At 34.2% G+C, this 25,364-nt stretch overlaps 1 protein-coding gene across 5 annotated transcripts in view; it reads left to right on the forward strand.

Annotated features, from left to right (window-relative positions):
• Positions 1-25,364, forward strand: part of LOC134542610 (uncharacterized) — a 668,259-nt gene that overhangs the window by 448,289 nt on the left and 194,606 nt on the right. For all 5 annotated transcript variants that reach the window (XM_063386987.1, XM_063386988.1, XM_063386990.1 and 2 more), the window contains exon 2: positions 3,144-3,267. In XM_063386987.1, coding sequence (XP_063243057.1) covers positions 3,144-3,267 — 124 coding nt within the window. The remainder of the gene's footprint in view (positions 1-3,143; positions 3,268-25,364) is intronic.

The following is a 25,364-nucleotide window of genomic DNA, read 5'->3' on the forward strand; positions in this document are numbered from 1 at the left end:
AGCACTCCCGGCGGCAGGCAAAATAGGAGTTCGATGCCGCTCGAAAGTAAAATGGAGGGACTGGGGTACACGAAGAGAGAGAGAAAGAGAGAGAGAAGGGGGTGCATTCTCCGGCGAGCCGGCGTGAGAAACACGGACCCCGAAGCGACGGCAATGCGAATAGTAAATATTCCTCAAGACGACCTGGCGTCTCCGGCAGACGCGTCTCAAGTGGTGCGACGCTGCTGAGGAGTTGGCGAGGAGGGGGGGGGAGGAAGTAGGTCACCCCCCCTCCTCTTCCCAGCGGACGATCAACGGGAGAAGAGAAGGCAACACGGACGCATTATAAAATCGAGTTGCAGCTGACGTAAATAAAATTTTTTTCTAATGCACACCCGAAATGCAATTCAAGAAGCTTTGCAACTCCCAGGGAATGTTTTGACCGGACGTTAAACAGCAAGACCCGCCAAGCGCAACGCGTTTGAAAGTGAGAAGTTTTTAAACCTAATCTGTTAAAACATAATTCTACAAACACATAGATAAAACTTTACATTTTTTAAAAAAGAAATTCAGAATAAAGAGAAAACTTCTATCCAACGACACTCCATTAAAGTGTAAAGGTTGTCAGGAAGACACAAGCCAAGGATTGTAAATTTATGTTTTCTTCGTTGTATATTTGTACTTATATAATTAATGTTTAACATAATAAATTGATACATTTATGAAAGTAATGAAAGTAACTAACTACATATAGTTTATTTTAAATATAAAATTTTGAGCGCTGATAACTTATTTTGATGTAAAATAAATTAACTTTTTATGTGTACTTGTTACTAAAAAAATTTATTTAAATTAAAATTTTATTTTAAAACTTTCCTATGACTGTAAGTAAAGCAACATAAGTATATTTACAAGATTTCCGTAATTTAAAATAAAATTTCAATAATTAATATTTAGTTTATATGCTCATTTTCTAATTCCTCATTAAACCCTTTAAATTGAATTTGGAATATCAGTTTTCAATGAAAATAATTGTTATTGATTTTTGACAGAAATTTACTTATTATTGTTGTGGAATTGATTTGATATCAAAAGAAATACAAATATGGACATGCAAGTTTATACTAAAAATTTTATACAAAATTATTAAAGTAGAAACATAAATTTTGTTTAGCTTCCAACTGTATGATAATCATACGTTGTGTATCAATAATACTTATAGCAATATAGATGAATGCAGAGCTTAGTGCAACAGAACGCCATGCGATGACCGTCAAGAACGAGCACTACCGCTAGTACAAAACAAATTGTAAACAAATTAAATGCCAAGGGTAACAAGAGTATTTTGACGTGACAACGTCTAATAAATCGATGAACGCCGGCTGCACGCACGAAAAAGTGTCCCACTACGGATGTCCCACTACGGATGTCCAACTACGGATGTGTCCTGTTTGCTCATTGTACGCATGCGTGGCATCTCTCTTCCACTCGATTGGAATAACCATCGATTTGACTTTTCAATCATATTTTCGTCGTTTGAATTATTAATATTATGTAATTTAACGATCGTCCACCGATTTTCAGCACAATCGGTACGGTTATTTAAAAGTAATGTTGAAAAATCAAATACATTTTGAACCAACAATGGTGTTTTACAGTTACACATAATAATTCAAATTACACCAGGGATATTTTGCAAAACGTTTTAAAAAATATTGTAACACATTATAAATAAGTTTGGTGTATTTGGTATGCGCATTTGTTATCAAATTGTGTTATAAAAACGAAATAATATTATTCCCCTATCGTGAACAAAATTTTTATTAATCTTTATATGACATCTGAAAAAGGTTTTTATTTAAAAATGGTCTCGTAGGCTTGCGGTTAGCGTAGCTAACTCTTAAATCAAAGGATGTCGGTTCGAATCCCGGCAACTTCGAAATTTCTTTTGTACTTGTAAAAATAAAAACCGCGCACACAACATTTCAAAAGTAATAAATATATTTGAATTAATGAATGCAAATAAAAGTAAATTTATTAATTAAATTGCACATTTAATTTCACTTATTTGTATCCATACAAAATAGTGATCATTCAATAAAAATGATTCAATTTTATTCATAAAAGTGTGCAGAGGAATATTTTATCATACAAATGATAGAAAAAATAAAAAAAAATTATTTTTCAAAGAATATAATATTTTTAATGCCTAAATGGTTTGGTTACAAAAAACCTATTACGGCTCAATCTCAGGCCGTATATGATATTTCCTTTTCTTCTGGATCAATCATTTCATCAATGTTTTGTTATGACGTTGTCACGTTAAACTATCGTCCGTAAACCGACTTTACAGACAACCAATTTTTTTTGAGTAAAAAAATGCTTTTAATATTAAGATTGTAAATGTCCTTAGAATATCCTAACACAAACAAAACGAGGTGGTATGGTTAATATTAAGGATTACTCGAGTAGAACATTCCAAAGCAGCTGTTCCCTTTATTGGAGTTTTCCAAAATTACGCCTTAAAGTATATAAATGCATTCTTCTTAAACGCCATTAAAATACTTTTTTGCTATTTTATAACTAGGGTTTTTAAGTTAATTTGTTTTGAACTACCTAATTATTGATGATACGAAAAAAAAAATACTGTCTAATATGAATTTATTTATTGTTTGTAACTTTAATTTTAAAATTATTTTTCTAGAATTGTTAAATCATTCTCATGGAACTGATTTACTGTCAATTTATTTTAAAACTTTTATGCACACTCATTTATAAATTGAATGAACAAATAATATTTTTAACTTTTACGCAATTTTTCAATATTTCGAAATGTAGCGTTTTAAAAACAGCTTGTCAATTTAAAAATAAAAATTGTAAAAAATAAAAAATGATTGAAAGCTCCAGTAGTTTTATATATTTAATAAAGAAACTGTTGGTTCCTGGTGTTTTTATCGTTTAAGTGGGAAATGTAGACATATTATAATATTTTGAGTCTTTTATGTTTTGTGAGTGTTCCAGTACTTGCGTACTTTTTTGATGTAGTGTATCTTTAGCGGATTAAATATATCAACAATTCTCTTTGTTTGGATCATGTTTGAAATAAGTTAATATTATGTGTGATTTGTTTGATGTTAATAAATGCGTTGGCTCTCATGTTCCAGGGCTACTTCGGTATAACGGTGCTGATAATGTCCAATTCCATCCAAGAGGAGCGGCTTTACTGGCAGGGCAACCACACCACTCCGCTCAGCCCGAGCTTCCTGGAGCCCCAGTACGTCTCTCACGGTGAGTGGTCAACAGCATTTGGAAGGCACGCTATCCTGTACTGGCAGGGCAACCACACCACTCCGCTCAGCCCGAGCTTCCTGGAGCCCCAGTACGTCTCTCACGGTGAGTGGTCAACAGCATTTGGAAGGCACGCTATCCTGTACTGGCAGGGCAACCACACCACTCCGCTCAGCCCGAGCTTCCTGGAGCCCCAGTACGTCTCTCACGGTGAGTGGTCAACAGCATTTGGAAGCCACGCTATCCTGTACTGGTAGGGCAACCACACCACTCCGCTCAGCCCGAGCTTCCTGGAGCCCCAGTACGTCTCTCACGGTGAGTGGTCAACAGCATTTGGAAGGCACGCTATCCTGTACTGGCAGGGCAACCACACCACTCCGCTCAGCCCGAGCTTCCTGGAGCCCCAGTACGTCTCTCACGGTGAGTGGTCAACAGCATTTGGAAGGCACGCTATCCTGTACTGGTAGGGCAACCACACCACTCCGCTCAGCCCGAGCTTCCTGGAGCCCCAGTACGTCTCTCACGGTGAGTGGTCAACAGCATTTGGAAGGCACGCTATCCTGTACTGGTAGGGAAACCACACCACTCCGCTCAGCCCGAGCTTCCTGGAGCCCCAGTACGTCTCTCACGGTGAGTGGTCAACAGCATTTGGAAGGCACGCTATCCTGTACTGGTAGGGCAACCACACCACTCCGCTCAGCCCGAGCTTCCTGGAGCCCCAGTACGTCTCTCACGGTGAGTGGTCAACAGCATTTAGAAGGCACGCTATCCTGTACTGGTAGGGCAACCACACCACTCCGCTCAGCCCGAGCTTCCTGGAGCCCCAGTACGTCTCTCACGGTGAGTGGTCAACAGCATTTGGAAGGCACGCTATCCTGTACTGGCAGGGCAACCACACCACTCCGCTCAGCCCGAGCTTCCTGGAGCCCCAGTACGTCTCTCACGGTGAGTGGTCAACAGCATTTAGAAGGCACGCTATCCTGTACTGGTAGGGCAACCACACCACTCCGCTCAGCCCGAGCTTCCTGGAGCCCCAGTACGTCTCTCACGGTGAGTGGTCAACAGCATTTGGAAGGCACGCTATCCTGTACTGGTAGGGCAACCACACCACTCCGCTCAGCCCGAGCTTCCTGGAGCCCCAGTACGTCTCTCACGGTGAGTGGTCAACAGCATTTGGAAGGCACGCTATCCTGTACTGGCAGGGCAACCACACCACTCCGCTCAGCCCGAGCTTCCTGGAGCCCCAGTACGTCTCTCACGGTGAGTGGTCAACAGCATTTGGAAGGCACGCTATCCTGTACTGGTAGGGCAACCACACCACTCCGCTCAGCCCGAGCTTCCTGGAGCCCCAGTACGTCTCTCACGGTGAGTGGTCAACAGCATTTGGAAGGCACGCTATCCTGTACTGGTAGGGCAACCACACCACTCCGCTCAGCCCGAGCTTCCTGGAGCCCCAGTACGTCTCTCACGGTGAGTGGTCAACAGCATTTGGAAGGCACGCTATCCTGTACTGGTAGGGCAACCACACCACTCCGCTCAGCCCGAGCTTCCTGGAGCCCCAGTACGTCTCTCACGGTGAGTGGTCAAAAGCATTTGGAAGGCACGCTATCCTGTACTGGCAGGGCAACCACACCACTCCGCTCAGCCCGAGCTTCCTGGAGCCGCAGTAGCCTACGTCTCTCACGGTGAGTGGTCAGCAGCATTTGGCGGCACGTTCTATTGTTTCCCCTTCATTTTCTATGCTCTGACATAGTCGACCATTTGCTTAAGGTCCTGTCATACTTTCACTTATTTGTTTCCAATCACTTTCAGAATATATTTGGAAGGGTAATATTTAACAGAAAATGGCTTCCAAATCTCTACATTTAGTTAATTTGTCCAGGTAACTTCAAATATGTTTTAATTCATGTTAAACTATGAATTTTTTTGTTATTAAATATTTCTCCTTTAATCTCATGTTAAAATTAAATTACCCATCATACTGCTGTTTGAAAAATTAGAATTTGCGTTATGATTTTTGTGCATTTATTAAATTTTTAATCTCCATCATTTAACTCATGTTAATGCTTTTTCCATAGTTAAATAAATCTTTTGAAATTGTAAGAGTTCTATACACTTAAACTCCTTTTTATATGTGACATTATTTTACATACGACATTTATACTAACATTATTTTTTAGTTATTTTGACATTTTTATCTTCTTTAATTACCCATGTGTTCTTTGCCATATTAAGGATTCGTTGTGACGGAAACGGATGTAATTTCCATTTTCGCTAGGCATGGCTGATCTCATCCAACTTATGAATTATAACTCGTTCTACATTCGAAGTATTTAATGGAAACTCAAGTAATCCAACTTGACAAATAAACATGACTGCCCTAGAACATTTTCTGTAACTTCATAACCTTCCAACTTTATTTGACACAACATATTATAAGCTGTTGGAAGCGAAAGTTTGACAGTGTAACATAGCTTTTACAGTACCTTTCAAAATAGTTAGGTTAAATAATTTTGGAATGTTACGACGACAAAAAAAGTCACTTGCATAGTTACATTATATTGACACATTTAACAGCTGCTCGAATCTTTATCATATAAATTATGCAAATGAAGGTTTAAAGAATTTGTAAATTGTTTTAAGGAATCCGCCAAATGGGAATTTTGGTCATTTTCGTTTCAAAGAATCTTTTAAATTATAAAAATACATAGGATATTAAAAAGTTTTATGAAAGTAAAATAATGTTCGTATGAATGTCATCAGCGAAAGGAATTTATCTTTTAAAAATGAGTTATGTAACTGTAAGTTTAAAAGATTGCAGAAATACTTTTCTATTCGACGCAAATATATAGGTTCAAAAACACTATTTAATCGCTAGATAATGCAAAAAAGCATATAATTATCCAATCATCCATTCGACGCTGTGAAGCATATTTTTTAAAATTATAATTTAAATAAATAAATTTCATTGGGTTGAGTCCTATAATCTACTTTGGTAGTGCGACAGGATAAATATTTGTTTGAAGTTATCTAACCTTTTTTTGGGTAGAAAAAATGCGAATTCATGTTTTTTTTTAAATTAAAGTTGAGATGACAATGTAACAATATTGCAGGGACTTTAGGCATTAATATAAAAACATTGAATAATCAGACTATAGTGCATTACTTAAAAACTATTCACGAAACTTTGCAGGGTGGAGAATAAACCAGTAATCTCCCACTTGTATTTTTTTACTTTATACCACCGTGGTCATACTTTCAACAACTTAAGTTGAGAAAACTTGGATTAAAATACCATAGCCAATGGCATCATTAAAAACTCATTCGAAATTTTATGTTCAGACTCTCAAAATATTACGGGCGCGCACGCAAGTGCACAGTTTATTTTAAACAAAACTAAAAAAAAATCGCAAAAAAAAAATGTTTATTTAACTATTAACAAGCAATTCCGTTTACCAAATAGCCTAGGTAAAGTATGTATGAATCAAAACATATCACTCAAACATTCGTATAAATAGCTAATTTATTGTTACAAAAATAAAAAACAACGAATAGCAGTATTTTAAGTAACTTTAAGGTTTAAGAAACGTTGTTTAAACGTAACTCACTAAGTATTTGAAATTAAACTATTCAAAATGTTAGCATTTAAATGTTCATAAACGGCCTATTCTTCGTGCAAGTTATTATTTATTATTTTTTATCATTTTTTAACTAAATTTCACTTTAGCTACAAACTCTAAGTATTAGCTATTATCTTTGTATTCATTTACTAAACAACAAAATGTGTGGTAAACATTAAGTTAACATTCACAATTTATATATATTCAATAAAAATTTTATCATATAAAACTTACTTGCACAGAATTGTTAGAAATAATTGTTTTAATAACAATCATTTAATATTTCAATAATCACTAGTGAGCACTACAAACCTAACTTTCTGACAGGGCCGGATTTAGAGGTCTGGAGGCCTCGGGGTAACAGAGGAGCGGAGGCCCCCTGGCCCAAAATTATTTTCCAAATAAAATTAACAATTCTTTTCAGTCGAGTTTTCCAATAAATAATTTATTGTGAAATCAAGTATATTCTCTCAGTATTTAAAAAACATACGTAAATATAATCGGAGACAGAATTATATTCAATTAAATTTTAGTGTAAATGAATATTTCTGTTAATATTTAACAATAATAAAATCATGTATGTACAAAGTACTGTAGGTAAAGGTAAAGCAGCGCAAACAGAATATCAAAGGATTTGTGGGGGCCCTCCGTTTGTGGAGGCCCCGGGGCTTTCGCCCCGGTTGCCCTCCCCTAAATCCGGCCCTGCTTTCTGACCGACTGTGTTTTCGACAGTACGCATGTTGCATATTGGCATTATTTAATTCAGCACACTACAGCTGAAACCTTAGAAGGTGCATTGACGACATACCAGCATCGATTCCGTTACTGTAACAAGATTTTCTCGAACAATGCTCGTCGACATAAGAAGATATAATTCTTGACGATTTCAAGCAGAACATTATAAATCATTTTATTGATGAGATAACAACGTACGGACCTTTAAAATACAACTTGTGACTGGAATGTGTTCATGGTAAACTGTATATTTTTTTAGTACCAAGTGAATAAATGCACTTTTAAGATTATGGATACTCTGATTTATTGTTCTGGCGATATAAAGCAGTATGTTAAACACAGTATCTAGAAACCCTGTTAGGTAAATGTTGAACATTTCAGTAAAGGATCTGTCTTCAGTAAACCGATTGGAGCTGAGAATGTCAGTTCAAGCCAATTTAGAACTAAATGTTCATTAAGTGGCTATCTTTTGCAAGTGTTCCTGTACTAGAGTAGAAAATATGTAATAAATGTTTAATTTGTAATTTTTTAGAATGTGTTACTTTTTAAAGTAATTAATCTTAAATAATATTTTTTTACAGTCCACGGATAAGCCGAAAACAGTAATCGGTCCAATAAATAATTATTTTAATGTGTAATTTTTTTTATGATTTTTTGATTTTCTCCCGCATTTCTATCTAAATAATTACAAATTTTAAAACGGTAACCAAGATTGTTTACAAGATGGTGGGTGCCCTGGAAATAAATAATACGGCACTCTAACGGGTAAAAAGTAAACTAATAACGTGGTAGCAACCTCTAGTAGAAAAAAAATGTCTAATCCAAGATAATGTCCTGTAGCAGATGAAAACAAAATGGCCGCGACGTTGTAATACTGGCCTATGTAATATCTACCTTGGTATTAGTGTTAGAAGGTAGATCTGCCTGTGGCTTCTGTGGAGGAAGGGTTTGTCGCCATTTTTAATCAAATATCCTTGGTTCCGACTGAGTACTTTAAATATAATATTTAATATTATATTAATAACAGTTATTTTTTTAATTTTCTAGCCTTAAATTTACGGGTTATTTATATGGCTAATGAATTTCAAAATGGCGGAATGTTCAGTTCATAAAAGTTTCCCGATTTTTTTTTAATTACGGAATTTCCAGATTTCGGACGTGATGTTAGCCAAGTTGCTGGCTGAGATAAAGGTCAAAACACTCCTCCTGAGAGTTATTGGAGGTTGTAAATGAGGAATTTAAGCTTTAATGGAAACCATTCAAAACTCTGGCATTTTTGAGGGAACAATAGGAAATTATCATAAAAACGTAGATTATTCTTTAAAAATAGGGAAATTTATAGTAGTTTTAGAGTTTTTTGCCTTTTTTGAGTAATTTTAAGGAGGACAGTTTACACAAAAATGGCCGCCGTGACGTCATGATGGTCTGTGATTAAACCCATTCTCAATTCCCACCCACCACCCAGTGCCAGTACCTACTATTATGTACTACTTTTATAAAATATATTATTCATTTTTTTTAATTTTATAAACAATTTTATATAAAAAAATTGGTTGTCTGTAAAGTTGGTTTACAGGCGATAGTTTAACGTGACTTCATAACAAAACATTTATGAAATTATTGCATAATTTTATGAATAAAATTTAATAATTTTTATTGAATTATCACTATTTTGTATGGATACAAAGAATGAGTGAAATGAAATCTACAATTTAATTGATAAATTTACTTTTATTTGCACTCATTAATTCAAATATGTTTATTACTTTAACGAACAGATTATTTTAACTATAACTTTTATACATGTTTGCTATTTAACTTCTTCCAATCTGTGTTATTCTGTTAAGGATAGGACGATGATCGGAAAAGTAGGAAACGAATGGGAGTGTTTCAAGTTTAATGTGCCTCGAAAAAGTCAAATGGATGGTTGTTCCAATCGAGAGGAAGAGAGATAGATGCTGCGCAAGCGTACAATGAGCGTAATGGGACAATGTGCGTTACGGGACTATTTACGTGCGTGCAGCCGGCGTTCATCGATTTATTAGACGTTTTCACGTCAAAAACAAAAAAATTGGTTGTCTGTAAAGTCGGTTTACGGACGATAGTTTAACGTGATGTCATAACAAAACATTGATGAAATGAATGATCCAGAAGAAAAGGAAATATCATATTCGGCCTGAGACTGAGCAGTAATAGGTTCATGCAACCAAAACATTTAGGCATTAAAAATATTATATTCTTTGAGGAAGAATTTTTTTTAATGTTTCTATCTATTGTATGATAAAATCTACCTCTGCATACTTTTATGAATAAAATTGAATCATTTGTATTGAAATATCACTATTTTGTATTGATACAAAGGAGTGAAACCAAATGTACAATTTAATTAATTTATTTACTTTTATTTTCATTCATTTATTCAAATATATTTATTACTTTTGAAATGTTGCGTGCGCCGTATTTATTTTTACAAGTACAAAAAAAATTTCGCAGTTGCTGGGATTCGAACCGACAACTTTTGGATTGGTAGTCAGCGATGCTAACCGCACGGCCACGAGGCCAAACCTGTAATATTGAAGTTTCAGATATTATATATATATATACTTATACGTATTTTGTTCACGGTAGGGTAATAATATTATTTCGTTTTTATAATACGGTTTTATAAGAAATACGCATCCCAAATACACCAGACTTATTTATAATGTATTACAATATTTTTTAAAACATTGTGCAAAATATCCCGGGTGTAATTTGAATTATTATGTGTAACTGTAAACACCATTGTTGATTCAAAACGTATTTGAATATTCAACATTACTTTAAAATAACCGTACCGATTGTGCTGAAAATCGGTGGACGATCGTTAAATTACATAATATTAATAATTCAAACGATGGAAATATGATTGAAAAGTCAAATCGATGGTCGTTCCAATCGAGTAGAATAGAGATGCCACGCATGCGTACAATGAGCATGAAGAAAGATGCCACGCTTGCGTACAATGAGCAAACAGGACACATCCGTAGTGGGACATCAGTAGTGGGAAAATTTTTCGTGCGTGCAGCCAGCGTTCATCGATTTATTAGACGTTGTCACGTCAAAAACTCTATTGAGTGTTATTTTTTTGTTTTATTAATTTTTAATTTAAGCAATTTCAGATGTTTCTTTTATTAATTTTAGATTTCAGTGAGACAAATGTTATTTTGTTCGGAAACAGAATTTGTTAAAATTCTGTATTTTTGCTTTTTTTTATAAAATCGATTATTCAAAAGAAGCTTATCAAATTCTATTTAAATTCATTGTACGTGATATAAACGAAGATTTCATCATTTTATTCTAGTAAGTGATAGCATATTTCACACTTTATCTGGCCCTTTTTTTCCTCTGAGTTTCATATCGCATATTGTGTGTAAAATAACGCCTGAACGAATGTATGATGCAACCCGCTGAACCATACTGTACAGCACGTTGCGTTCGTAACCTGTAGGAACTATCGGTCGATTCACTGTTATCTATCTCGTTCGGTCTGCGCGACGTGACCACGCGTGCAGCTATTGTGTTTTCACAGGTCTGCTGCAAACATTTTTTTATAACGAAATTGTTTGAAAGTTGATACAAAATCCTTTCACTGATAGCTGCTGCGTATCAACGATAAAATATCACTTCGCTTTAAAAAACATAAACATTTCGATGGGTGATAACGTTTTTGGAAAGAGAAATCAACGAGGACATCCAAAAATAAATTTTTAAAATAAATTTGATAACACACCTGCATAAACAAATATAAAAATAACTTTTTAAATATAAAGCTAAAATAACTCTGTATTTACTTGTGTGATTGCAGTAGGAGAAAGGATTTATTGACAAAAAATTATTTGTTTATGTCGAAATAAATATTAAAAATTGTAATTACAATTTTTAAAAAAAAATTCCAACTTTTTTAATTTAGCATGTGCGAAATCATTAATTTGCAGCAAATAAATTTGTGATTTGTTACATACTAATATTTTCTGACATTGTCAAAAAAAATTTAATATCTTGTACAAAAAACGAACTTCTAGATTTTTAATACAATCATATTATATAATTTGGCATTTTGAATTAATTGTATTTAAATCTAGACAAAAAAAGTGTAAGCCAACAGTTTGATACCAAAACTATACATTCATGCGTCTGTAGATCTTAACATTTATACAAATAGTACATTCCAAATTTCGTTTCTGATTTTCAAATACTTGTATGTACAACATATATTTCTTTAACTAAATTAGATACTTTAAATAAAACATAAATTTATTTTTTTGATGTATGAAATGATTAAACTTTAAAAATCCTACGGATTTTAATTTGTAACTAACCCTAGTCGTCAAACAAAAGTGTAATTTTAATTTTTTTTTCAAAATGGTTTTCAAGTTATGTTATTATTGATCTTAAAATTATTTATTTTAAGTATTACAATGTAAGTTATAATTTAACTACATTTAATTTGTACACATTATATTTGTGTTATGATAGCGAATAATTTTAGATATGTTTAATACTCTTGGATTGACTAGACTAAAACGTAAATTAATAATATATCTTGACTTAGCTAAGTAGCAAAAAACGTGCTTGAGTTTTTCGGTATTCGCCAGTGATGTGTTACATCTAACTTTGGTTACGAGCAAATTCTTGTGTTCTCGTGTTTTTATTTTGCAAATAAGCATGCTCATAAAACATGGCCCTACACTTTAAAGAGCAATTCTTTAAAATAATGCTTAGGGTGATAAATATACTGATCAATAAAATATTATGTTTTTTAATGCATACTACAATTTCTAGACGCTAATCACACACTTGCTTTATGTGCCCGCCGCTAGAATTCATTGCGTGAATCGTTAACATTGCTTGCCACCATCATGCACAGACAGTAGCACAGCTTCGATAAATGACTGGATAAAATTACCAAAACCCGGTTTTTGCCGGATTTTCAATAATAAATTGTATTAAATTGCTATCCATATTGTTAATATTCACTAAAAGTTCATATATTTTATCACACTTTAGAGGTTATAATTACATGGCATTACTAAAATATTAACTTGAAAGATTTTCAAACACATATTATAACATTAAGTATATGTTTGTATTTGTTTTTGCATAAACTAATGAAATAAGCCTCTTAATACTTTCTAAAAACAGATATTAACATTACTAAGCTGATTTAATAGTAATATTATAATTTATGTTATTAAAATAATATAACGTTTTCCACTGGCTTGATTTTTAAAACATCCCTCAAGATTAAGACGCTCGCACTTTACCACAACGCTACCAAGCTCGTTGGAAAATAACAAGGATAATATGTAGTATCATTATTTTAGTGCCACTTTTCATTGGTATTTTAAACTTGGGATTACATTATACAATGTCAATTTTAGTTTACCAAATATATTCCAGGGTAGTTCCGCTATCATAAAGTTTCATTCAGCACACCAATTCGTTTAGTATGTCCCCTAATATTTAAGCAAGTTATTATATACGGGTTAATGTTGCTACACGTTGAGTCCGACATCTTTGTGTTTCATTTCCTTTCATCGACTTCCGTTACATTTTCACGAAATTACTCCTACCAAATGCCGTACACCGAGAGCTTATATGTTTACACACAATATAAAGCATAATTCCATATTTTTGCTTCACGGGCATTGAGAAATGACGTGTATAAGTTTTTTTGAAACTCATTTTAATTTATTACATTTTTTTTTAATTCTGAAAACATATTTTAAAAATAATAAAAATATAAATAATATGGCAATTATTAATCAATTTAATTCCATACCTTTTGTAGTTATAAATTTTTAAGGTTCTGTCAATAAAATTTCCTGTTTTTTAAATCTAATTCTCTGTTGTGAGCAATGTTATCCCCGCGAACGAAGTTGCTTTCTCAGATTGTTGATTTATAAATTTTACAATCTGCAATTTACGATTACAGTGACACTATAACACTTATAATCTATTGCAACACTGCGACTTTCTTGAGGTCACGACAGCCATACCTGAAACGGGACAAACTATCATATTCCAGAGGTGTTCATTTTACACCGTGCCAATTTTACGTGCCAATTCTTATCCTTTTTTACCACTGCCATTGAGTTGAACTTTCTAATCTGAAGTACCAACGCGATTTCGAATAATAGCCATCAATCCCCGCTCACTTTCTGCCACCGGGTGCCTCAGAACTCGGGAGCATAGTTCCACAACCATCACCCACCTTCCAAGCCATGGTCAGGCTCTGCCTAAATTCTAAAAACTTTTTTCCGAAGGAAATTAAAAACTGTATTAATCTAGCCATGAAATCCGCACATTATTTTTTTTTCCATATTGTAACACGGCACTTAGTGAAGACTTACTTCAAAAACAATTTCTGCCAAAGTTTTGATTTTTAGTACTATGTGATTTCATCTGAGGGAATCTATTTTTCAAATGAATGTTCATGCATTTGTAACCCTCATTATCCACAAAATATTTGAATTGTTTTTAAATTACAGTCTGTATAAATTATACGTCAATATTTGTAAACAAGTTACAAGACAGAAAATTGAAAGAAAAAAAATCAAATAATTAAATACGAGTATTTCTAACGGAACGTTTAAGGCAACGCATTTCTGTGGAAAAAAGACTGGAGACCAAAAAAATTTAAAGTTTCTTTCCCTACGTAAAAAATAAATTTTGTAACTGGTTTAAGATGTGACTATTTCTGGATTTTCCTTCCAGCGAATGCATTATAAACTATTGAGAAGGACCTCCGTGTCGAATGAAGGACGCAGGAGGACTCGTGAAGCCTGGAGGAAAGTTCCTGGAAGAAGGAAGGGAGTCGACATTTATATTACTTCCTGGGAAAGTTCCCCGCCCGTGGGAGTTTAGGTGCGGCAGCCTGCGGCGAGTTACAGCTTGTTAGTTATGTTCTTTTCCTGCCGGATATCCGGAGCAACTTCCTTCAGCAAGTGAATCAAAGAGTCCTGGTGCCTCTTGCAGGCAGGCGGCCCCAGCCGCTGGCTGTTTCCGAAGCTCTCATTTCCTCCCGATCAACAAAAGGGAGCGATCCCTAGCAATTCTGTTATTTTAAAAGATCTGGAATGTATTAAAAAAAGGATCTGGAACGCTACCCCCACCCTAACCTATTAGGGCGCATATGTGGGAGGGAACGTGAGGATGCCGGCCGTAAGATAATAATAATCTGCCTCTTGCAGGCCCAACTCGCATAGATACGTCAGCGTGAAATATGTCTTCAATCAATGTTTAAAAAAAAAAAAAAAAAAAAAAAAAACATTTTCTACCTTCTTACTGAGTAGCTTATGCTAGAATATGGTTTTACCAATTTTTTTTCTCCGAACATGCGTATTTATTTCAAATGTTTTGATGGAATAAATGAGATTGCTAAATTTATTATATCTTAAATTCTTGGAATGTTATTTTCTTTAAAGTTTGATTTAAAAAAGGTTAAGCATGTGTAATTCCTGTGATTTCTAGTTCTCATAACTGTAACAACCAATGTGTACATATTCTAGTGATAATGACTTGATATAAAATTAATATTTTCTGTGTAGCTTTGAATATTTTTTTGTTCCGAACAGATTCAATCAAAATTTTTATGACATAATTTTAAAATTGAATTTTGTAAGCACTAAAGAACCCGATGGCCATTGGTAACATAAAAATGCAGGAAACTAGAGAAAAATAAGTAACGGTGAAAACTTTTCTAGCAATGCAGCATTGGGCTATGTATGCGTCCTGTTTTATTTAACAAAATCAAAACCCCTGTAAACAAATTAAATTTCGGTCAATTTTATATGAGTAACACATTTACAGAAGCAGATTTTCCCAAAACCAATTTGGACAAAATTATTTATTTTCTTAAATTTATATCATTATATAGGCAAGACTAGTATTTGAATTACCAAATTTTTATGTATATTTTGTTAAACCTTGGTAATTATTTATTATGTTATTTTATTTATTGTTTAAATTATATTTTTTTGGCTGCATGGGCTCTAAATTAAAATAATTAAACTTTATAATGGATGAAATAGTATTGTTGGGGAACAAACGCAAAATTATTATTAGAAATAGTAGGATTCGTATACATAAATTTTCTCACAAAACTCTAATTAAATGGATATATACTTAAGAAATTTATGTCAGTATTTAATTTTTTGACTATTAGTGAAAATTTAAACTAGTTTGAAACGAAATTAATGTCTGTAAAAAAAACTTTAAATTTACCGACAGTGGAACTTCTAATCCGTCAATAAGACTGCTGGTTTATGGAAATTTGGCAGTTTAAATGGTTTCATTCCTTCGAATTACGAAAACGATGTTATTAAATAAAATTAATCAATGTAGCAGGGTACAAATTTGCTTTGAAAAAACACAGCATTTTTTAATCTTTTGAGCTAGAAAAGCTTATTCTGTATCAAGAATGTTGAAGTATAAATGACTACAGAGTGAGAAAGATTAAAAATTCTAAGAAGTATCGTCAATCAATTTGCTTTAGTGATGTTACTTATTTTCACATTTTAATGGTGATGAGAGGCATTTTAAATATTTGTTACAAAAACTAGTATTTATTCAAATACATAGACTACAATTAAATCAAAATCCGCCATGTGATTTCATTAACCTAGGTGTGACGTTGTACTCTGCCCAGAAAATAATTTTCGTTCATGCATATCGGTGGTTAAAATATTATATTATTAAAGAGATAAATATACTCATGAAAATTGTAACTAAAGGCCGAAAATAATTTTGAAAGACACAAAGGTATTTTTGGTGGTAATTAAAATATTTTGTCTTTGACCTATTATTTTAACATGTCTCAATTTGCAAGGTACAGAAGGAAATCTGATTGTATATTAAATTTTTCAACATTTTAAAAAATCTAATGAAATAAAAATTACTAAATAGTGTTTTCTGTTGTAAAATTTGGGGTGTGGATAGTTTACTTTAATTTGCCACGATTTATAAGCCCCCTAATGAGAATATTAATGTTAATGATTAACATAAGGCGAAATGAAATTGAGGTAAGAAAATTTCATGTTTAGTAATGTCCAGTACAACCGCAATATATTTCACGCTTAGTGAGCTCTTAAAGTTAGGTAATTGATTTGGAGTACATTGATCATTTACACCTGATTGTCCTATGAACTATAAATTGAAATAGTTTTTTAAATAAATAAAACATTATCAATTATCTTTAACAAATGTATGAAATACACATAAGTAAAATGATAATTTTTTTTTTAATTTGGGTGCCTATATCACTAAAAATACAAATATTGTCTTCACGCGCTACGAGTAGGGCCTAAACAGGCTGGGTAAAAACTAAGTTTTTTTTCTGTTTGTGCAATAAGTATTTATTTATTGTGTTGATAAGTGCATACTTACATGTGTAAGTAAGTTTAAAAAAATTAAAAATAACATTGTAACATAGAAATCATTACATACTTTAACGAGAAAGCTAGTTAATTTATTAATTATATGTATACGTGTTTGTATAAATTATGTTTATCCTGTATGTTCGGAAATGTTATGAGCGTCGTTAATCCTAGAGAATTATTCAGGGAATGGTTTACATATAACTTAAACTATTGGAGATACCGGGATAACACAAGGCATAAAAGCCCGGTATTACTACGAACACTATTGGGCAGTGATACAGTTCTTTTCATGTAAGTGCAAAAAAAATAACATATATCTGTAACTAAACATGCATATTTCTGTTCAATTTACAAAAAAAACTAACGCGTTCTGCATGAAACGGGTGGTTTGATTCTACAAAAGGCGTCGGACACGAGACAGCCAGAGTCTGGCGCGTGTGGCTCACTGTGCACGTCTGCTCCTCGTCTCGACGCCACTAGCTGCGACCGCACGTCCTCTCAGTCCTCTCAGACCTCTCAGTACTCAGACCTCTAAGTTCCCCTAGTCCTCTCAGTACTCAGTCCTCTAAGTTCCCCCAGTCCTCTCAGTACTCAGACCTCTAAGTTCCCCTAGTCCTCTCAGTACTCAGTCCTCTAAGTTCCCCCAGTCCTCTCAGTACTCAGTCCTCTAAGTTCCCCTAGTCCTCTCAGTACTCAGTCCTCTAAGTTCCCCCAGTCCTCTCAGTACTCAGTCCTCTAAGTTCCCCCAGTCCTCTCAGTACTCAGTCCTCTAAGTTCTCCCAGTCCTCTCAGTACTCAGTCCTCTAAGTTCCCCCAGTCCTCTCAGTACTCAGTCCTCTAAGTTCCCCCAGTCTTCTCAGTACTCAGTCCTCTAAGTTCCCCCAGTCCTCTCAGTACTCAGTCCTCTAAGTTCCCCCAGTCTTCTCAGTACTCAGTCCTCTAAGTTCCCCCAGTCCTCTCAGTACTCAGTCCTCTAAGTTCCCCCAGTCCTCTCAGTACTCAGTCCTCTAAGTTCCCCCAGTCCTCTCAGTACTCAGTCCTCTAAGTTCTCCCAGTCCTCTCAGTACTCAGTCCTCTAAGTTCCCCCAGTCCTCTCAGTACTCAGTCCTCTCAGGCAGCCGGCGCGTAACTGTCCGTGCCTGTAATTTTGCAGGATTTCTTTTTCTTTTTCTTTGACAAGCATGGCTATATGTGACATTTTCCACCAACCATTGAATTTATACCAGAAAATTTCATAACATCCTCTAAATATATTTATATATCGTATACATACAAATATAAACAAACATGTATTTGCATGTTTGACTGTGTTTCTTAACGTTGATGCTTAACAATAAAATTCAGACAACTTAAATTTTTTGTTTCATAACATTTTGTACATGTTTTGTACTGGTTTCATTCATCTAAATACTGCTGCTAAGTGTTAAATTATACTTTACGAAATAATAAGGGTAAATTATTTTAAAAACATGTCATACAAAATATAATTTTCAGTGATAGGCGCATACATCTTTGAAGTCGGGTGTGGCAACCAGTGATGACAAACTTTCTGGGTTAAAAAAATGTAATACCTAACGTACATTAGATTCATGGTACGATTCCCTTAATAATCATGGTTTTAAGATACGGTTTTAAAAGTCACTTATTTTGTACATAAATCACACCAATCCGCAACGTAGGGAAATCATATCTTTGAACAAATATTTTTTCTGAAATGTGTTATCATCTAGAAATTTACAAGCTTAAACTCAAACCATGATAATTTAATTCAACTCTGCGTCAGCATTGCAAGAGAACTATAGTATTTTTGAACATTTATCTCTGATCTGCTTTATTAAGTCTGTGAGTTTATTTAGTCCGAGATAATGATAATTTAAGTGTAGTTCTTAGCTTAAGGACTTGTCAGCTAAGCCTTCATTTATAGCCGAAAGCATTAAAATGGAATATCGTGCTTACCAACGTGAGCTGGCTATCTGCATACTAAAAAAAACTTATATACATATTTGTCTTAAAAAATAATGGAGACGCTACTGTATAACTGATGATTTTTATAATAATTGTAAACAGTTTCACTGATAAATTTGGCGTGTATCTGTTGTACGTACGATAGTCAGTTATGTGCCTAATTCTCGTTACAGTTTAACACGTTTCTAATAAAATACCGTGTGGTCTAGGAGCATAACTGTAGCATCGAGCTGACAGGTTTATTGTTTTACAATCTTTATTGCGATTTTGCCTTTGTTGCTACGAAACCTTTTCGTATCATTAACATCCATCTTTTTAGAACTTTATAACAGCTCATGTATTTACCATTCCTCTGTCCCTTAAAAAATTGAATAAAAATATTCACATTCTTTTATTTCTTACCTTTAAACATTAATCTAATAAATTAATCTCGATATACCAAAAATCATTGAAAATTTGTAAATAATTTATTTAAAATAAACTCTTTCTTTCTCTTTCTCTCCATTATTCGGTTTACCTTGCGTACAAAAATTTATAAATTTCCATTTGAAAATTTCTGTTATTTGAAATTACGAAAAACAGTTCGCTTATTTGAAAAAAATACGTTGAAATGTTTGTAGACTTACTGTAATTCCTAACAGCGTGGTTACAATATCACTGTTAGCTCAGTGACGCCCAGCATCTCCGTCCTTTCCCCTGGAGAGTCGGCCGCACACTCGTCACTGCTTCACTGCCGGCGCGGCGCGGCGGCTGTTTCTAACGGCACCGTTCCGCCTGCACTCGGGCGGGTCTGCAACCCGCTCCACACGTCCCCCGGGCGCTCCTAGACTGCAGCTGCTGGCTCGCCGGGGCTCGTTGGGGCTGTTATTGGGGCGGACAGTGCACGAGCTCCGAGCCCCGGGGCTGAAGTGCACTGAAGATCATTCCTTTCCCCCCTCCTGAACAGCTTTCCCCCCTCCTAGGCGCGTCTCGTGAAACTCTAGCAGCCTGCTTCTGCACCACGGTAGCTCGTTTTAATGATATCTTGTGCATGAGATTATATGCGGAGAGAATATTTGAAATATTAACTAGTTTCTACTAGCAAACAAAATAGCGTGTAGCTAAGTTCATGTGATAGAAGTGAAACTTCTTTGGCAATTCAAACGCAAGTAAGTACATCGTAAGGGGTAAAACGGCAGAAAGAGTGAGATAAAGAACACAATTTTTTATATAAACATAAACTTTAACTGATAAGAATATTGGTAATTACTAACCAATCAGTATTGATTAATTAACAATAAATATTCATTACTCTTGAAATAATCACACCATAAAATGTTATATTAAGATTTTAAAGATCCCTACTGCAGCATAAAGGCAATTCTGATTACGATTTATACAAGTTTTAAAAAGTAAATCAGCTTTGATAAATTTTATTCTCAACCACATATATAATATTACTAAGTATTACACAGAAATAATATTTATACAATTTATTAACAAGATAACACAGCGCAGGTTTTTTTTGGCTATCATTTCTTTTTCAAGTATTTAAGAATCCTTACTTTTTGTATTTATTTGAAATTTGATTAAAATATAAATAAATAAACATGAACTAACAAAATTATTTCTCACTTCAAAATGACAGCTAAGATTATTAATTATTGATCAATCAATATTGAATTATAACAAAAAAAAATATTACTCACTTTTTAATACACAATAAAGAAAATCTCTTTAATAAATATAAAAGTTAGGATTGTGCTTAATAAAATTGTTTTCAACTTAATTTATATAACGTATAGGTTGGATGTGATCGAGTATACAAATACTGATTTTATAGTTCTGCAAATATTACATTATCATTGATTTATAGTGTAACAGATTATGCCCACAAACTACATTGGCATATTGCAAAGCAGTCATAGACATTGGTAAAGTTTTCCGTCTAATGAATGAACAATTACATGTCCTCAGTTCCGCGGCCGGAAAACTAAATGTCACTTACCTTCCCTTACGGTAATTCTTTAAATTATAACCATTTTTCCACAAAAATAATTAATAAATAATGAACAATTAAACAAAATGCAATTAATACTCCATGCACGGGATTTGTTAAACCTTATTTTTATTAGCATATTCTTACATGGACCTAACATATTTACACGCTCGTGGGCTCATCATTTAAATAGAGTGTGCGATTTAGTTATCAAATAATAATTCGTGAGAAATAATTAACCTGTCAAAATAAAACATTAAAAGCATTATACTATCAAAAATATATAGACGCACAGCTAAACAATACTCATATAACATTGTTTAACAAAACTGATTTACAAAAGAAATTTAAATAATACGTTCTTGAAATAACATTTTCTTGCAGATGTCGCCAGTGGCGCGGTGCACAACAATAAGCTCAAACCCCGTTGTGTTGCCCTCTGCCCAAATACTCCCTTACTAGATGCCAGCAAGTCGGATGGCGTCAGGCGCAGGCGGGTCCCTACCGCCGCGACCCGCCTATCCCTGCAGCATGGCGGGGTTCAACCTGCGCCGCACGCCGCCACGTGGAGCCTGCTCAAGGGAATGAGTTCTCTGCACCGTCCGCAACCTTTTAGCGTCAGAAATAATTTCACTACAATGTCATTAAAATTCGGCCTTGAAATTTTACTCCCAACACGCCCAAAGTAGTTTCACTTCAAAAATCCTTATTGTTTTCCATTTTTGAAGCCAAATTTCCTAGTTATAATCTTAAACTTTATTTAACATTTATAAAATATATTCACAGGGTTAATAATATATTAGTTAAAAAATTTACTGATTATAAATAAAAAATAGAAATAATAAATTTGTAAAGTAAATTTTTATAAATAAATGAAATTTAATGGGACTAAAATTATATTTATAAAATACGGTTGTGACGATATAAATAGAAAAATGTTTTATTATTAATACAGGAATTGTTTATTGTTCAGAGCATGCAAACAGAGCCACGATTTTTATGTGGACTCAATTCACCTTAAGCTAACTCAAGTTGCACATAATCAAGCCATTTTAGAATTCTCGTTGGTTCGCAACCTCATATCCTTTGGCCAGTTAAAGTGATTCATAAACCATTTATTCTCCTTGTTTCTGACTGGCTTAGGGTCGTTTATGGCGTGTCAAGAGTACTGTAGTCCAATCATCATCGTGAAGTAGATGAATATATGCCTGTAGTCAACTTTTGTACGCAAAAGATCAGCGAAATGACCGTGGCTTTACGATGTTTTCATAAAATAATATTTATTATTGTAGTGAAACTTCTTTGTGCACTTTTAGAGTAAAGTTTCAAGACCGAATTTAATGCAACATTTTATTGAAACATTGTTTTGATACGATTTCTGACGTTAAAAATTTGCGGACGGTGCAAATAACTTGTCGGACTAGACCAGTCCTCATTATCTTTAGTCAGCTTAGGTGTACAGGTCTTGCAGTATTTATTCAAGAAATATCTCCGACCAAAGGCATTCTGACACTGACTGGAAGTTTTTGGTAAGGACTCAAAATACACTCGCTTCCCTCATGACGTTTAGCATTATTTCTCAAGAGAACTCCTTTATTTACTACAAAGTCTTTTTGATACAGCTACAGGCAACGAACCAGTATACATGTTAGCTTCTGCGACTAATTCCAGATGCAAACCGAGGTTCTCAAATTTGAACAATTACTTAGATTGATTTTTTTATGAGCGATAGTTATTTATCTTATGCAAGAAACTTGTTGCAATTAATTCTACTTTTCATCAACAGATGGCGTCACATGTTACGTATAGGCAAATATTATTTTTTATGTGGGATGCGGGATTATCTCTCTTGGTCGTAAGAGAAGGAGGGCTTCGCTAGACATTAAGTAGAAGTACGTTCGTCTTTCATGTTAGTGTTTCTCAGCTGTTTTAAGTCATAGCAATTGTCTGGTAATAAATCTCTTGTGTTTTAATTCCACAAAATAAAAAATATTTATTGTATGTGCTGATTTGGTAGCAGGAATTCACTTTGGAAACGAAACTCTGAATAAAATAGTTTATCTCCTTTAGAAAAAAAAATACATGCAGGGTTTGTTTTCTTAGGAATAATCAGAAACGATCGGAAAGTATCAGCAGAAGTCTCGCCATGAATAAATATAGGAAAACATGGGAACACCAGCCACAATATTGTCAGAAATATTTTGGAACACATGGAGAAAACCAATAATATATCGACAGTAATATTCAGGAACACACGGAGTATATTAACTCACGTTTTCCTAAATCAGGATCAATTAAATACAAAAATTAATAAATATTAAAAAATTAAACAATTAAAAATTAAAATTTAAAAAAGTAATTAAAATGAAATACAATATTTAAAAAAATTAAAGAAAATCATTAAATTTACAAAAACAGCTTCTGCAACTTGTGAACTTTTCTTTCGTTCAGTAAGGTTAGAATTCTAGTTGAAGCCAAAATTTTTGTAATTTTTTTTATATTGTAATTCGTCAATTATAAATATCGCTATTATTAAGTTTTGTTTAAATGTTTGACTTTTAATAAGTCAAGTAATCGTGACGTTTACGTGTATCCGTTTGTAAATACGGTACGAACAGCCAATGAAATATGCTAAAATTATTGATTTGTAACCATTAGGTTTTTTAAATTAGCAAAAAATTTAACAATACTGCGTGCTCTTAAACTGCTTATTTTATTTAAGTCCCGCTCGCTCAAAGTGTGCGTGCGTGTACAAATAATGGAAGCTTAAGATGTACATCAAGTTCTGTCCCTACCCGAACACGCCCAAATATTCACCTTAGGCCAACCTCGGGTTTATTTATATATATTTATATTTCTCTGTTTATTTTAATGTAGCTATACTTACCTAACTAACCGTAACCTAACCGACCACTTTTAATATTAGAATTAATTTTCCCTGCGCAAAAATAAAACAAATCCCGAGGTTGGCCGAAGGTGAATATTCGGGCAGGGACAGAGCTTGATGTACATATTAGGTTTCCCTTGCAAATAAATAGCTTGTTATCCTTGTTGAGAGCGTGTTATCACGTGAGGTGTCACAACTCGCCCGGCGGCGACGCGCTCGTTCGTCTGACCGCCGCGCCGCGCGCTGGCCGCAAAAAGCGCGGGTAACGACTTGTCCGCGGAACGCCCCACGCGAAGGAGAGTGGGGGGGGGGGGGGGGGGTGATCCCCGGCCTCGCGACACCCCGACACAAGAACGGTGACCGCGGTCCGCCCTGCGAGGTTTTGCGAGGGGCGGGGCAGGGGCAGGAGGTCGCCATTAGCGCGATGATGGCGCCCCTGGGACCCACCGGCGGAACTAATGAAGGACCGCCGTCCGGCTGCAACAGACGTTCAAATCTGTCACGCACCAAAAAAATAAAAATAAACTCGAGATTAAACGAAAATAAAAAACATCTAGACACCGTCCAAACACGAACCAAACCGCAACATTTGTAACCGAAACAATTAAAACTATAATTTAAAAAATACCTTACATTCAAAAACAATGAAAAAAAAATCCTATTTTTATATTAAAGTGCTCATTTTTTTATTCTCTGCTTTTAGCTTTATGGCTGATCAAAGATTAATTTTTTCCTCGGCGTAGCTCACAGAAACATTAATAATTTTGATGCGTACCACAAAATATAGGTACTGGTGAAAACCTTTGACCGAATTTTTATATAGTTTTATAGGAAATTATGCTTGCAGATACAAAATTAATGTCAACTTATTTTTAAAAAAACACACATGGAAGCACACCTTTGAGAAGATTTTGATAAATATTCTTATGAAATTTTAAATTTTCAAAAAGCTTCCTTTCCTGATTTTTTTATTGGAAAAAGTTGAAAAATTTAACCAAAAAATATTTTCATATCTTAAACATTTCATTACACAACATTTTCTTCGAAGTATAATTTACATTAAGTAAATATCCTCCTTATATCAACTAACCTAAATAAGCAAGATAATATTCAATAATTTAGAATTATTACCTATAATTGATTTAACTAAAGAATTATTATAAGTAGTATATACATCATGCTCTTTCTACTGGAGTCAGAGTGAGGATAGATATTGCATTGTGAAGTCATGGTGGCCATCTTGCATGACCTTGAGCTTGACCTTTGTCCTTAACCTTTGACATTGACATTAAAAATTCGCCAAAAATGTATTATAATTTATCGAAAATTTCCAAACACCGCCAAGATGTCATGTCTTAAAAAAAAAATTGCCAAAAAAATTGGTAAAAAAATTTAAAAAATAACATTTTCCGCTTGAGAGAAAATTTCTCACTTTGGTTATCAAATAATCTGTTGTTTTGAAAATTCCTAAAAGCGGAAAAGGTCTCCTA

The sequence above is a fragment of the Bacillus rossius genome, assembly GCF_032445375.1.
Source record: "Bacillus rossius redtenbacheri isolate Brsri chromosome 9 unlocalized genomic scaffold, Brsri_v3 Brsri_v3_scf9_1, whole genome shotgun sequence".
Lineage (NCBI taxonomy): Eukaryota > Metazoa > Arthropoda > Insecta > Phasmatodea > Bacillidae > Bacillus > Bacillus rossius.